This window comes from Bactrocera dorsalis, chromosome 1 (assembly GCF_023373825.1).
Source record: "Bactrocera dorsalis isolate Fly_Bdor chromosome 1, ASM2337382v1, whole genome shotgun sequence".
Classification (NCBI taxonomy): domain Eukaryota; kingdom Metazoa; phylum Arthropoda; class Insecta; order Diptera; family Tephritidae; genus Bactrocera; species Bactrocera dorsalis.
Window position 1 is genome coordinate 32035984 of NC_064303.1, and position 15935 is coordinate 32051918.

General features: G+C 34.8%; 1 protein-coding gene across 1 annotated transcript; it reads right to left on the bottom strand.

Annotated features, from left to right (window-relative positions):
• Window positions 1-2922: 2922 nt before the first annotated feature.
• On the bottom strand, window positions 2923-15603 carry LOC105223396 (ras-related protein Rab-9A). Its single transcript, XM_011201121.4, has 3 exons — window positions 14983-15603; window positions 3713-3907; window positions 2923-3645 (listed from the first exon to the last, which is right to left on the bottom strand). Exons 1-3 carry the CDS (start codon window positions 15172-15174, stop codon window positions 3232-3234), a joined length of 801 nt encoding a protein of 266 aa, XP_011199423.2. The 5' UTR covers window positions 15175-15603; the 3' UTR covers window positions 2923-3231.
• Window positions 15604-15935: the final 332 nt, after the last annotated feature.

Consider the following 15935-nt stretch of genomic DNA (forward strand, 5'->3'; position numbering starts at 1 on the left):
AAATTTTTTTAATTAGAACATTTTTTTCATTTTTTAGAATTAGAATATTATAAAAATTTAGAAATTAAATAAAAAAATTTAAAATAATAAAAATTTAATAATAAAAAAATAGTATTAAATAATAAAAATAGTTAAATCTTTGAAAGTAAACATATGTTTATCAATGATATATTATTATTGAAAGCAAGTTTTTCAAAATAGATTTTTCTGTAAAGAAATTTTTTATTTATAAGATTAAAAATATATTTCTTTTATAAATATAAGAAAAAAATATTAAAAAATAACTTAAAAATACATATATTTGATTTAATTAAAACATTAAAAATATAAAAAAAAAATATTTTTTATCGCATCATTTTTTGATCGTAACATTAAAAAATATATACTAAAAATCAGCTTTAAATTATTATTTTCTTTTGATTTTGTTTTTCGAGATACTTAAAACATAGATTTTTTTTAATATTTTGTGCTAAGCTTAAAAATTAATATTTGGTATATAAAAATTGCATTTTAAGCTTTGGTAAATTGAAATGTGTGCGTTAATGCTTAAATTATAAAAACATGTTTAGGAAAGCAATTATTATATAGATATATGTATGTACATATTTGAATACATATCTATATATAAATATATTAAATGAGTTGCCACATTATTAATTTGCTGTACGAGTATGGAATTAAGCATTGTACATCTAAGTAAAAAGCAAAAGAGGAATGTCAGCGTTTAAAGTTTCCTAAAACAAAAAAAACATTAAAATTTAGGTTATGTTATGTTAAATACAATTAATGGGTATTTTTATACTAAACTAAAAAATAAACTTTAGCATTTAAAATTTTGTAAAGCCAAATCAACATTGAGGTCATTAGAGTAAAAAATAATAATAGTAAGGTTAAACAATAATCATGAATATTCATGGATGTTTTTGTTTACAAAACTAAAAAACGGCTGCGTTTCAAGTAAAAAAAGCAACATTGAGGTTAGGGTAAAATAGAAACTAGCAAAAAAAAAAAATTCTTGAAAATCAACCAAAAAATTTAAAATAAAAAATTTATATAAAAAATTAGAAAGCGATTGAAAAGAAACATAAAAAATAAATTGAAAAAAAAAAAAATAAATAAGTTGCATATTTACTTAAAATAAAGCAATGCATACATAGTTAAAATACACGATTTGTTTCACATCAGTTTCAGTGGAATATTCAAGCAATGGGCTAGTTTCAACATTAGCAAGGTCTCACTTTGAAAGGTTCCCGTTTTATTTAAAAAATAAACATTATGTAAAGATATTTAAAAGTTAATATACGCAAAAATATATTTTTTAATGCTTTTCTTTTGCAAAGGCAAGCTTTGTCTTACATACTAGTTTTAGCTTTATCGTGCAAATTTAATTTCACGGTTAATTAAAATTCTAAACAGGGTTGCAATAATGCATTAAAAGTATGAATGAATAAACATTTAAATATTTTTTTTTATTATTTTGCAATCCCGAAAATTTTAACGAAATAATTTTTTTAAATCAAATAACATACAAATATTTTATTTTTTGCAATTCTGAAAATCTTGACCAACAATAATTTTCAAATTTCCAATTCCACATAGCGGATTGAAAAATTTATTTATTGGATTTTATTTATTTAACAGAAATTTAAAATATGTTTTGGATCCAAAAAATGGGAGTAAAATTTAAAAAATCCCTGGAATACTTGCTAAAGCAATTAACAAAGAATATTTAAAAAAATTAAAAATAAACTTTTTATCCAAAAAAACGAATTAAAAATTGAAATTTTTACAATTGAAGAAATTAATCTCTGGAATACTTGGCTAAAGTAATAAAAAAAATTATTTAATTTAATATGAAATGTATTCAAATATTAGTTGTTGCCAATTTTTTATTTTGATTTTGGATTAAAAACTATATATTTCCAAATTTTAATGCCGACTTTGGGATTTAAAATGATACATCCAGTTTTAGATTCCGATTTTTTGCTAATTACGATTTTCAAATTGATACAAAATAAATTTGCAGTTTTTAATTTCGATTTTCAGATTAAAAATGATATATATAATTTTAATTCCGCTTTGGGGATTTACAATTTTTTATCCAATTTTTAATTCCGATTTTCGGTTTAAATAAATAAATTATCATAATTTTAATTCCGAGCTTGTATTAAAATAAAAATTTTTAATTGATTTCCCAATTTTCAAAATTAAAAAATATTTTATCAGTTTTTATTCTGAGTTTGGGATACAAAAAAAATTAATTTCCAATTTTTAATTGCGACTTTCGGATTAAAAAAAATGGTCCGCATACCGATTTTCGCGGTAAAAATATTTCCAATTCCGAATTTGGGATTAAAAATTATATTTTCAATTTTTAATTCGGGTTTTCGAATTGATTATATTAAATTTCCAGTTTTTAATTCTGATGTTCGGTTTAAATGAATAAATTTCCATAATTTTAATTCCGATTTTACGATTAAAATATAAATTTTAAAGTTTTTATTCTGATTTTAGGAAAAAATCAAAATTTTCGATTTATTAACCAAACTTTTTTAAAAAGAAAATATTGCAACCCTGTACATAACTTAAAATTATAATTGTATTCTTTTAGGCATTCTTCAATAAAAGAAAAATCACGCAAAATTAAAATTTTAATTAAATAAGAATTTTAGTAATTTTAATTATATATAATTTTTATATTATATAATATCTAGTTAATACTCAATGCGGCTGCTGCAATGCAAAATATCTCAATAAAACTAAATTATTATAAATTTTACTGGAATCTGGAATTTTACCTAAAAATATGTTGTTAATGCAATAATTTCACAGGTGTACACCACGTTGTATGAGTAATCTGCTTCGCTTTAAATAATTATAAATTGTTCAATAAACAATTTGAGCATTTTTTACTTTAATTTTCAAACTTATTTAGCTTATGACTAACATTTAGTTTACATTTCGCGTATTAGTTTTTAGAATTACACATGAAGTTAAATAACGTTTCTCGATTCGCACGCTATCAACACGCGACAAACGCTTAACTGCCTTTGGTGTAGTCTATCAGATACATTGTTTTACGTCTTACTTGCTTTTACTTGGCTTTCATCAAACCAATGGAATTTCAACAACACGCGCTTATATAATTTTGGCTTCTACCAAATGAAAGCATAAAGTGGAAACAAAAAGGAAAGAGCGTGTGCGACAAATTCACATTCCACAAACTGAAATTTACAGCTGAAAATTCGTTGCTTGCGATTGCCTGGCAGCCGCTTTCGACTGTTTGACGAAACGTAGCGGCGACGGACGACTGCCACTGCGGTCGCTACGCATCGACTCATCCTCCAATTCAGCTTCGGCCGATGTGGTGCTGCCACCACTGCCGCCACCACCGCCAATGCAGCAGAAACGATTTTGCGCCAAACGTATGCTACGTGTTAGATCGATAGTATCGCTCTGTTGGCGCAACTCGATTTCGGCAACACGCTCCATATGCTTCCACTGGCGTACGGCCAATACGAATGCGTCTGTGACATTGCTGGCTGCTTTCGAGGAAGTCTCAATTAGACTGGTAATGCCATTGTCCTGGCACCATTGTTCCACTTCTTCGTAGTTCACCTGACGATACTTTGCGGCCATGTCGAGCTGTTTGTTGTATTTGCATACGAGAGTATTGTTATTGAAGTCAAATGTATGTATGCGATTTACTTACCTTATTGCCAACAACAATGAAGGGAAACTTATCCGCCTTTACATCGGCATAGTTGAGGAACTCACTGCGCCATTGCTTCAGTCCGCGAAAACTGTCGCGATCATCGACGGCATAGCACAACATACACACATCGGAGCCGCGATAGAAGGGTGTGCGTAGCGCGCGGAAACGCTCCTGGCCAGCGGTGTCCCAGATCTTGAAGAAATTAGGTGTAGAAATATTATTTATGAAAGAATCGGTATCGAAAATCGTAAATTCAATCAAAGTGGGTTTAAATGTAAACTTTTCTCTGTATTATCTGTTGAAATTATGAAATAAGTTTTCTTTGAATTTTGAAAAATGACTTTTATGAGTTGCTGGTTTGTTTTCTGTGCTTTGGGTTTAATTGAATCTACTGCTAAAGCTTAATAAAGTGGAATTATAATGAAATCATTCAATCGCGTTGCACTTTTTTCCATTCACACGCGCACATATATTTATAAGTAAGCGAATATTTGCACAATAGCTAACCAATTAGATAACCTATTAATTAATTCATAAGAAATTTCCAAATAACTTCTTAATCATATTTAACTTGAGAATAAAATGTATCGAGTAGCATACTTCGTAATCATCATGAATATATAATTATTAGATAAAATTTAACTCGGACTGAATAATTTTCCTACATTAGTGAAACGTTTTTTGTTTGAAGTTTGATCTCCATAGCAATAAGCGTATCTTTAGCATTTATTTGTTAACGTAGCGAAAGATAAGGTTAGTGTTAGGCTTAGAGGTCGACCCTTAGAACTCACTCTCACTTGAACAACTTAGAACGATGTTGTTGTTGAAGCGGCATTCCTCAATCAATTTCGAAGAATGGTGCCGAGTTTATAGTCCTTGGCTGTAAAAACTCTGGTTCGGTTCCGGTTATTTAGTCTCGACTGTCGTGGGAACGGAGCTAACAACTGTGGTTCGTTGTGTTACCTAAAACTCCTACAATATGATCATAAAGACCTTCACAAATCGGAAATGCGCTTTGAGCCTATAACAAGTTTTTTAAGGCAGTCAGTTTCGGCTATGCGTCCTGGTACGCTGAGGCAAGACTGCCGAGATGTTTCAACATAGGTCATGCAAAGGCTGAGCAATGGAGGAATAAGTCATTTTTCTCTATGCAATTTCGACTTGTAGGGTCCGACAAGATTTTTAGCCTTACCGCAAGAATGCATATTGGACGATGTCCAGTAAGAACTCCTACGATTGCGCAAAATGAACTTTGCTAAGGGTAATTAGTTCATTAGATCTCCTGCGTTCTACTCTAGGCCAAAAAACCTCGCAATTGCATAGAAAAGTCCAGTGATTCACTGCTAGAACGCAAGATAACAATGGAGATCCAACTTAGTCCAACAACGGTCTGAATTCAAAACTTTGCGCACACGAGTCACATTATCGGTATTTTTCGAAGGTTTTCCAGTACGGTCTTCATCAGCGACCTCTTTCCGGCCCTCCAAAAAGGCCTGGTGCCACCGAAACACACCACTTCTTGCTAAAGCAACATCTGGGTAAGCCTGCTTGATCATATCAAACGTCTCTGTCACAGATTTACCGAGTTTCACACAGAATTTAATCGCGTAACTCTACTTTAACGAACGCTGCATTTTCGGATTGTACCACTCACAGAAACACGTCGGTCGAAAATGTTTGTCCTGACTCTCCAGGTGCTCGGAGACAACTGACCAACCACTCGTTCGTTAGCCAGGAACGCCTTCTACTGAATCCAGTGGGTGCGCGAACGTTCCAAAGTACAGTTACGGCGGAAGAAAATCAGTCCTATTACTTTCCGGACAAACCCTGTATCTTCCCTTCTGACTTGGTCCTATTTGCGAAAAGGCTAACTTTTCAAGCGACTCCTCCTCATCCATATATCTCTCCTTGGTATGAGAGCAAAGAAAACGCCACCACTAGGAGGAGATAATTGCAGCGTACTTCTCTTCTTACCCGCAGCTTCTTAGTACTTCGCAGCGCAATGCATATGCTGGAAATGTCGAAAACATTTAACGAGTTAAAATTTATATATTTTTATAAATTTACATATCATTGCTGGTAAGGAGCCGTGAATACGCCATCGAAACTGTCGACTAATCTAGGGTATGGGGTTCCAAAAATGAGCCGAAACCGAAAATCCCAAAATTCGTTGAAGACACTGAAGGCTATTTCAACCGAGGCTTATAACTATAGAAAAAATTGCCGCTTGGAACCAGAGGAGCTTTACTTATAGTATATAGATTAAACTCCTACTGATACAGGACTGACGTTGACATACTAAACCTATGTCTAGCATGCAGAGTTCCCGCATAATAATAACTACCTCTTTGAATGAATCCTAACCAACACGTCTAAGAATCCTTTCCCCCATTGTTCGCCTCGTCAAAACACAGTTAAATTTTGAGCTTTCCTCCAAACCAGATCTAGATATTTGCCACAACAACCTCATCGCTTTGCCCGGTCGTTGCACAATCAAGAACTTTGGAAACAATCACATTTTTCTACTAGCACTACTACTCTCCCCACTTTTTAACTTGAATTCCGACTTCCACGCAATTATCGAGAATTTATTTATATAGAAATGTACATAAAAGTGTCGTACAGGCGCTGGTTTGGTATCTATGACTTCATAACAGGAATTATTTCGATATTTAGACATTATGTTCCTTAACTGATAAAATACCCTTGACAAAATAGTCTGGGTTCAGTAATTAGACGAGTTCGGATTTTTCTCCTATCAAGGACTGTCAGATCGGTAGTATTCTTTGAAATTAACAACAATTCGAAAAAACAAAATATTGAAAAGTTTCATTAAAATAAATGTTGCAGACAGTCCAAGTCGGTCAGACCTGATCGATTTATGCCGAATAACGACCAATGATCATTACTCTATTTGGTTCCTACGAATAACCGAAACTGACCTAAAATTTCCATTGGAAAGTTTGACATTTTTTAGGATAACATCACTCAGAACGTTTTGTCATTTAATCGTGAATTGTTTTATTACAGGGAATTAAAAAATTCATCTCGGCCAAAAAATGCAATTAACTCGTGAATATTTTCGTGTGACCATTTTTCACAGCTTTCGACGTGGATTATCACGACAAGAGTGCATCGATGAACTAAAATCTTTGTATGGCTATGAAGCACCATCCTATAGCACTGTGAAAAACTGTTACAACGAATTCAATCGTGGCCGACGCTCGCTCAAAGACGAATTCCGTGAAGGTCGTCCAAAAACAGCCGTTGTGCCAGAAAACATCGATGCCGTACGTGAACTGATAATGCAAGACCGTCATGTAACATACCTTCAGATAGAGGCATGCCTATGCATTTCTCCCACCAGCATACATTCGATATTGCATGAACACCTGGCCGTAAAAAGGTTTGTTCTCGTTGGATCCCGGCCAATTTGACAATCGCTCAAAAAAAGGCTCGTGTGGATTGGTGTAAAGAAATGCTGAAAAAATACGATTGCGGTGCTTCAAAAGACGTTTATAAGATCGTCACAGGTGACGAATCATGGATCTATGCGTATGAGCCCGAAACAAAACAGCAATCGACCGTGTGGGTCTTCCAAGACGAGCCAAATCCAACGAAAGTTGTTCGTGGAAGAAGCACTTCGAAGCAAATGGTCGTCTGTTTCTTCGGCAAAACTGGTCATGTGGCGACTATTCCGCTTGAGCAACGTAGGACGGTCAATTCTGAGTGGTATACCACCATTTGTTTCGCCTGAAGTCTTCGGAGAAATTCGAAAAACGAACAAGAGAAAACGAATGATTGTGCACCATGACAATGCGAGCTCTCACACATCGGCTCAAACCAGCGCCCTTTTTGACCGGCCAAAACGTCAAATTGATGGGTCATCCACCGTACAGCTCTGACTTGGCATCCAATGACTTCCTTTTATTCCCACACATCAAGAAAATAATGCGTGGCCAACGATTTTCGTCGCCAGAAGATGCTGTTGAAGCATTCAAAAACCACGTTTTGGAGGTGTCTCAATCGGAGTAGAAAAAGTGCTTCGAAAATTGGTTTGAGCGCATGCAAGTGTATAAATCTTAATGGAGAATATTTTGAAAATATTCCTATTTTCATTATTACGCCAGAAATATATATAGCAGCCCTCGTACAGACAGTCCAAGTCGGTCAGACCTGATCGATTTATGTAAAATAACGACCAATGATCATTACTCTATTTTTCCTATTGTTTTTAATACAATCTGGTATACAAAATTTTCAATCGCCTTAGCTTTCTGAATTCAAGAATCTTGCAAGGCAACACTGAGGCTATGTTCTTCCTATTCGGATATCTAGATCTTAGAGCCAGAACTGGCTGTTTGCATAAAAGGCTATTGGCTCAAAAAAACACACATACGAGAGAACAGCCTTAAATGATCAGGAAGCTAAGTATAGGTATGACTCAAAAGGAATGATTTTATATGTTATAAACACCACAACTATGCTATAGTAACGGTGTAAATTGTCGGTAATTTACATATTGCATGAATTTTATACGGAAAACTAAAGTAATGGGAAATTGCTGATACAATTATGTGCACAGCCTTGTTATGCATGCTTATCTACAATTAAAATTCTTGTATTATATAATTATGTATGTATGTATATCAGTCGAGGGTATCCCCCATTTAATATGTTTATGCTGTGGCAACATGTTGCTATAGAGTTTACTAATTTTGTTCACCTAACGGTTGTATGTATGACCTAAAAATAATCGAGATAGATATATGTAGGTTAAACTAGTAGGCCAACAAGCCACGCATAGACCAGTTTTGGTCTTTTGCGATATCAGATGGAGTTCACTTGCTAAGTCCAAGAGTAGTCATCGTTTAGGATGACTGCGGTTGAAGCGAATTTCAACAGACTTTGTAGCCTCCTTATCGATACCTCTTCCAGTATATCATACTGTGGGGTCTCCAGATGCTTAGAGCGTAGTCTTACCAAGGCGAAGAAACAAGTGCACAAGAGATGTTCCATTGTTTCCCTAGTACCTTGCTCTAGATATTTTCTGCTGTCTTCTAGATCTGTCAGCCCCATTCTGCGGGGGTGTATTGCCACCAGACAGTGATCAGTTAGTATCACGATCATGTTCCTACAGTCCTTTCTATCGAGTGCCATTAAGAACTGCACCCTGGTAGCTCGTTCTATCGGGTTTTGATTTTTTTTACCATGCTTCTGTCAAGTTCGTCATATAGGCATGCTTGGTTTTCCCAATGTTGATCACGTTTTCGCATATTAGCCGCACACGTTCTTGGCAATCTCGTTCACTATATGAGACCTTGTGGTCTGGCACCCAGTAGAAGCGAAGTTGCTGACTTCTGGCAACACTTTCTACTGGTAGGCACCCAAAACACTTCTGGACGATTTGCGATACGAGGTTAACGCCCTGATTGCCCTTGGCTGTCTACGTAGATGTTGACTCTGGATTTGGCTGCAGGTGCATTAGAGGCCAGCTATGCGGCTTTCGCAATAGCAAAGACCGCGACTTTAAAGTATGCTACTCTGGACTGTATATTCCAGCACCAACTCAATCGTTCCTTTTCGAGCCATTCGTATAGATGTTTAGAGTGTTGCGCGTAGCTAACATACCTTTACGGCAGGCATCTTTTGCTAGGTTTACTTTGAACCTTCTTTCCCAGTTGAAAAGTGGGGTGATATAGTTGCCCAACTGCTATTACCCACTGAGCTATGGGCGAAGTTTCTAACTACTTGTAAATTCTCCTAAAGCTAATAGTCGTCTCGCCGATTTTGTTGTTCAGTTTTCAGCGAAGAGGTATGTAGGTGCCAGGTTTAGTACCAGTTCAAGAGTCGCCATTGGAGTTGTTCTCAAAGCACCCGTTATGCACTGCGCAGCGAGCACCTGAACCCTTTACATTGGCTTCCGTGGATTTCCGTACGCCTGTCCACCATTCGTAGCTCCTATATAACTAACATCAGGATTTTCGAATATCCCGTTGGGAGCTTATTTTTTGTGCTTAGAATGTAAAAATGTATAATTCATAAAATTAACAACCCTTTTGTACCTGAAGGTACTTTCCTAGCTTTAATCTTTGCAAGTTGCATGGAAGTATTTGCATGGAATGTTCGGTTATACCTGAATTTAGTTCTACCTTACTTGTTAACTTTTAATACATCTTATAGTTGTCAGCGATAGTTTTTTTTTAAACATTAGTTATATCAACGCTCGTTGTAAACAACAAAAAAGTGCTATAAGCACAGTGGAATAATTATATTTATTATAGGCAATTCATGATTCAATAATTAGGGACTCAATTCTGTATGAATGTACCCATTAAACAATAAAATCGTTCATAGTAATTAAGAAACGATTTTGTAATCGAAATTGCAAAGGCATGACAACTTTTGTGTATAAATAAAAACGAAAATTGCCGGCAATAATTAAATGTAACTAATCGCTTTACAGAAATATATGTATGTATGTATGTACAAGCAATGTGCATTTGCAATATATACTATATACATTTTTATCGTATATAGAATTTGATGCCGGTATTGTAAGCTAGATCGTCGACATTTGCTGATCGGATATGGTGAATAATTAAGCATATAAAACATAAAAGGCAACGGCACGACGAACTAACGTGTCGATCTGTTTTTCAGTGCTTTGTTGGTTTTCTAGTATACACTCGTACATACAACTATTAAATTTCCCAGGGAATGAAGCACGTAAAAATGATTAACAACCAATGCGACAAGTGAGTGTCAATTTTATTGCATATTAATAGTTGCAGCTCTGATTGATGAGTTCGCAAATTCCTAAACATTGTGACATAAAAGTACACGGAAATTGTAAATAAAGGCAAAATATTTAATTATTCATCAATATTTATTTTCTTGTCTTCAAAGTAATCCCTACCAGATGTAATACACTTTGGCGAATTTCGTTTTATCTCTTAGATCGACTGAAAACGGATTCCACGAAGCGACAATTTGGTGAATGCGGTGGTTGATCGATGGTATTCATTGCGTTTTTAGTTTAAAATTCGGTCACAATCGTGGCTCGATGCTGGTGCATTATCATCGTCTAAAGTCCTTGAATTGTTCTTCCAAAATTCCGGCCGTTTTCGACGGATATTCTCATGCAAACGCCTCAATACGGTCAAATAGAACTCCTTGTTGTTCATCTGTCTCTCCGGAACAAATTCATGATGCACCAAATCACGAACATCGAAAAACACAATGTGCAACGCCTTGATTTTTGTGCGGCTTTGGCGTTTTTTGATTTCGGATCGTTTTTTTCCCTCCATTCCGATGACTGTTAACTCTTTTTAAAAAAAATTCAGCTTTATCGGAACGATTCAAGTAAAAACGTTTTTCATACCCAAAATATTCACCAAAATCATTCGAACGGACTCGTGAGAGATGTCGAGCTCTCTTTTCTCTCATTCTCTCTCAAATTCTTTGGTCGATATTTGTATCCACTGTAACGATCCTAACGCACTACTGAGGTGCACCGACCTAAGCAGCTGCTGTAAACAAACTGGTTGTCAGATCGCGCGCATATTTCACATAGTAATTAAGGACAGTCCTACCAATTTAGCAAAATACAGTTTTTTGTAATATCATTTATCCGGGGATTACAATTTTCGGGTGCTTTTTTATCAGAATATATGTAGAGTTGTTTGAAAAGGTTGTGTTTTTCTGTAAAAATTCAGTCAAATTTGTATTCTGTAGCGTTGTATGCCATCAAATACGCACCCTCAATATGGTCTCCTGGATGGAACAGAACGACACAAATGGATAAGAAGATACAGCACACTACGGACTATCTCTGGTCGTCGCTTGATGTCTCCCGTCGAACCCGTCCATAGTGAGGCCTAGACACTTTTGGTTACTGTTGGAAGGTTTCCTGAGAAATATTTCCGTCCAGGAAAGGCGCCTTTGGAGTAGACTCACCACACATCGGATACCGTAAACATGAATGGTCGCGTTAAACGAGAGTGGCCGAAGCGTTCTGGTTATTGTAGCAGGTTAAACTTCTACTTATCCAAATTAGACCCTGACATAATTAATTAATGTCTTGCATGCAATGAGTCCCAGCACGACACTAAACACCTATTTGCATGCAACACATGAAACCAACTCACATAACTCTTTTCTCCCTTTGACCCGAACTCGCAGTAACAGTTCGTTTTCTCGCCTTTCCGTTAAGTGACTTCAATGACTACTAACATGTTACTTTCCCCCAAGTAGGCTTTAGATTTTCGATACTTTCGGAAATTGATAAACTCCTACTTATCCAGAATACATCGAAAATACAATACTTGTGTTCTGCGTAAGAAGAGCAGTTCAAGTATGACACTAACCTCCTACTCCTGATTTACTGGACCTACCGCTAAGTGATTTCGATGACACTTGATTTTACCATTCCCACGACAGTAACCGGAATGGACCCGGATTTTTATCCGGCCAAGGACTGTCGCCTCGGCAGAGCTCTGCGGCTACAACAAGACTTGATTTTTGACTTTTCCCCCAAACAAGTCTTGCGCACTTACTGCTTGGTCCATTGGCTGTAGTTCGAAATCGCACAAAAAATTTTTAGACCCATGCACGTTTTGATTTTTCAATAACAACTAATTTTAAATTCTTCGACCTTGCCAGATTAAAAGACATTGTGAAAGATATACACATGTATCTTGATATCGTGATTCCGAAACAAGTTGTAGCATTGACGATCACATCACAATTGGAAGTAGAAGCTCTATTTCCAATTCAATCGGATTAACATAGCCGGAACAGCCTTAGAATTACGATCGGGCTGTCACGCTAGCATCAACAACAAAACTGTTCTTTGTAATATATAGTATGCCACAACAACAATAGGAATAGAAGCTTAGCTAATCATTGATCATATTTGTAGCGTGTTTGTTCCTGGTGATTTAACTTAATTGAGTCTCAGTCGCTTTAAGAAAAATTGCTGTTATTGAAAATAATTCATTCCCTTATAGTTAAGTTTTTATGACGAGAAATTTTAAACTATATTTGACGTAAAACTATCCCTATCCCTATTCCCTTCACATTGTCACGTGTAAAATTTGCTTTTTTCCAACCTAACAAAAATATATTATACACCGCCCACGAAACAAATTCCGCCTCTTCGTTGCGCTCTATACTGGGCACTGCAGGCTCAATAAACATCTGTCCAACATAAGTAGGTGTGGCCCCTAATGCAAACAAACGGTTTTGCGACATGGAACTGGAAGCTATAAAACACCTGATTCAAGATTGTTCAGAAATTTGTTGAAGGAGAGTCAAAACCCTTTGATCCATCTATGTACGAGGACAGGGATCAAATTACATTCATTGCGCCCAACAAGTTCCTGGAATTTATCATGTGAAAATTTCAATTAATTTCTATTCTATTCTTCGAGCGCATAACTTTTCCAGGCAGTATGCCCGTATCTATTACGCCGATTAACTTGAGAATTTAGGTAAAGAATTTAATAAGACAAAAATAAAATAAAGCCCGTAAATAAAGTATATGTTCTAAAAAGAAGTTTTAGTACATATACTCATCACTCTAAAATAAAAACTTTTCACAGTCCCCACAGTCCGCAGTAGGGTCTGGGGAAGCTGACCAACGACCGCCAACTCGGCAGCTTCCCTCTAATAACACTGCTACACTTTTCTCATCTCTAAGTCAATAATATATGTATGTATTTATTAAAACGCAGAAGATTTTGACGATAATCTGTCGGGAAGAAGGCAACTTAATGAGCTGATAATGCTATCAGTAGCGACAAGCGAAACCTAAGTTCAACGGCAAGCGGTGAAAACCGACAACAGTAGTATTAATTTTTTCATACATGCCAACATACATACATACATATGTACATACATACATATGCATGTATATATGTATGTATATGTATGCTATATTTAAGGTGCGCATTGATACAATGGGTTATAATTAACATCAGAAACGTCATACTTTTATCGCGAAGTTTTTAAGGTCAAATATTGTGACAGATAAGGAAAAGTAAAACAAAAATATATGACAACATTAAAAAAGTTAACTTTTACATAAAATGTTTTACAAATATATACTAGTTGTTATCTTAATTTTGATCGGTCAGTTTGTATGACGGATGCATACATTTGTATACGCTATAGTGGTCTGATCTGAACAGTATATTAGGGGAATGTAGAGCTGCCTAGGACAATAATGTATGCCAAATTTCAAAAAGTTATATTGTCACGCAAATAGTTTTCCATACGAGAACTTGATTTTGATAGATCAGTTTGAATGGCAAATATATAAGAACAAATAGAGGAAAAGCCATTACATAGAATGAAAGCAAAAAATCACTACACCAAATACTAATTAATTAGTTTTTATACGCTTTAATATTTAAAAGCCGGTATATGTATGTATGTATTATAAATTATATAATTATGCAACTATTAAACCACGTGACAAACAGAAAGCGTTCAATTGCCATTTTCTCAACGCAAAAACTTAGCACACCTAGTATACATGTAGCAAATAAATGTGAAAAACAAAATGCATTGTTGAGAGCAACATCCATAAGTATAATTTAAAACGGCTGATAACTAACCACATACATACACTTTTATATGTAAGTCTCATAACTGTTAAATCGCAGAAACGAGAATATACTGTTTATAACACTTGAAAATTTGTGTAATTATCATGTTGATTGTATACATATCTTCTTCTTACTACTTTATCTTAAATTCAAATTGTATAAACAAAGGTAGATCTTTGTTTACAAAACTCTTGCTAACAGTGAAAAATATACACATGTGTATGAATACACTCATATTAGCGTATATTACTACGAAAAACAGAAACAATAATTTTGTCTAAGCAAAAGTTACAATACATATTTCGCTATAAACACTCATTCATATGCATATTATTTTTGCCGATCCTCCCACCCCATTAGTTGACTGAAGACACTTATACTCATTCATCCATAAATACACATATACGGTATGTAGTCGGTATACATTTCAAAAAGTAGCGGCATAAATAGGCCTCTGACTTTCATTTGTCGCTCAATGCCATAGGACTTCCTGTTGAATGCGGTGTATGCTCTTTTAGTATTTCACACATAATTTTAAATAAATAAAAAGCAAAACAAAAATCATACTCGTTCTAGTTTTTTAATTCCCAACCAAGCTTTTTTCCCAACTTGTTTGACATCCTTCATGCATTGTATGACATTTGCTCCACTTACCTGTAATGTGTATTTCTCGCCATCCACATCGATGTTTTTATTCATGAACTCAACGCCAATTGTGTGAAAGTTGTTTTCGTCGTAACGATTCGAAACAAAGCGATTCATCAGACAGGATTTGCCTACGCCACCATCCCCCAGTATGACAACTTTCAGGAGTATGGTTTTGTTTGGTGGACGCATATTCGTCATTGTGCTAGCTTTGTAATATTATCTGTTGTTACAACGATTGCGTTAAATCACTGGTTATGTGTAGTTAGCACTGGTTGTCGTTTGATATTTTTTTTTTGGTTTTTCTAAAACCGTTGTAATACTTTACATAAATGCACTAACGAACAAGTAGTTTCCAATTATAACTAATTTGTTGTTGCTGGTGTTCCACCTGACTGCTCACGACAGCTTACGATGCACTGAACGTACACTAATTACTTTGTTGCATCTCTTGCTTGCCTTTATAAATTGTATACCAACATTTATTATTGTATTTGCACCATTTTTCAACTCACTACTATTATTTAATATAATTACACAAATTTCTATAAAAATTAAATTTAATTAAGAATTTCCACCTGTGAGTTCCAGCACCAGTTAGCAAATAAACCAGCTGTAGAAATTCAATTAAACGAAAAGGTCTCCACTTGTTGTAGTTGGTACTTTTGTTGTGGGTTGTTTTCCAATTGGAGAAATAATACCCAGCTGTTCGCATAGGGTTGTAAAGCCAGAATTTTTTTTCTTGTTTTTTTTTCTATGATGTGTGAGCAATAAAAAAATAATTATTAATCAACACTTCTCAAAACCTGAACATTTATAAATCAGCTAAAAATTAATTGTAAATTTTTTTTTGTATATTTTTTGCATTTAATTTAAGTTTACATTCATAATTTGTAATTTAATTAAACAGATTTGCGGTGGTAACCCTTCTCATTCTGTCTTTATTTATTATATTTTTTCCA

Excerpts from the sequence above, each read along its gene's own strand:
- LOC105223396 (XM_011201121.4), bottom strand. The coding sequence starts at position 15,174 with ATGACGAATATGCGTCCACCAAACAAAACCATACTCCTGAAAGTTGTC. Across the intron at positions 3,908-14,982 it reads GCGAGAAATACACATTACAG|ATCTGGGACACCGCTGGCCA; the intron begins GTAAGTGGAGCA and ends AATTTCTTCAAG. Across the intron at positions 3,646-3,712 it reads TCATTGTTGTTGGCAATAAG|CTCGACATGGCCGCAAAGTA; the intron begins GTAAGTAAATCG and ends TACAACAAACAG.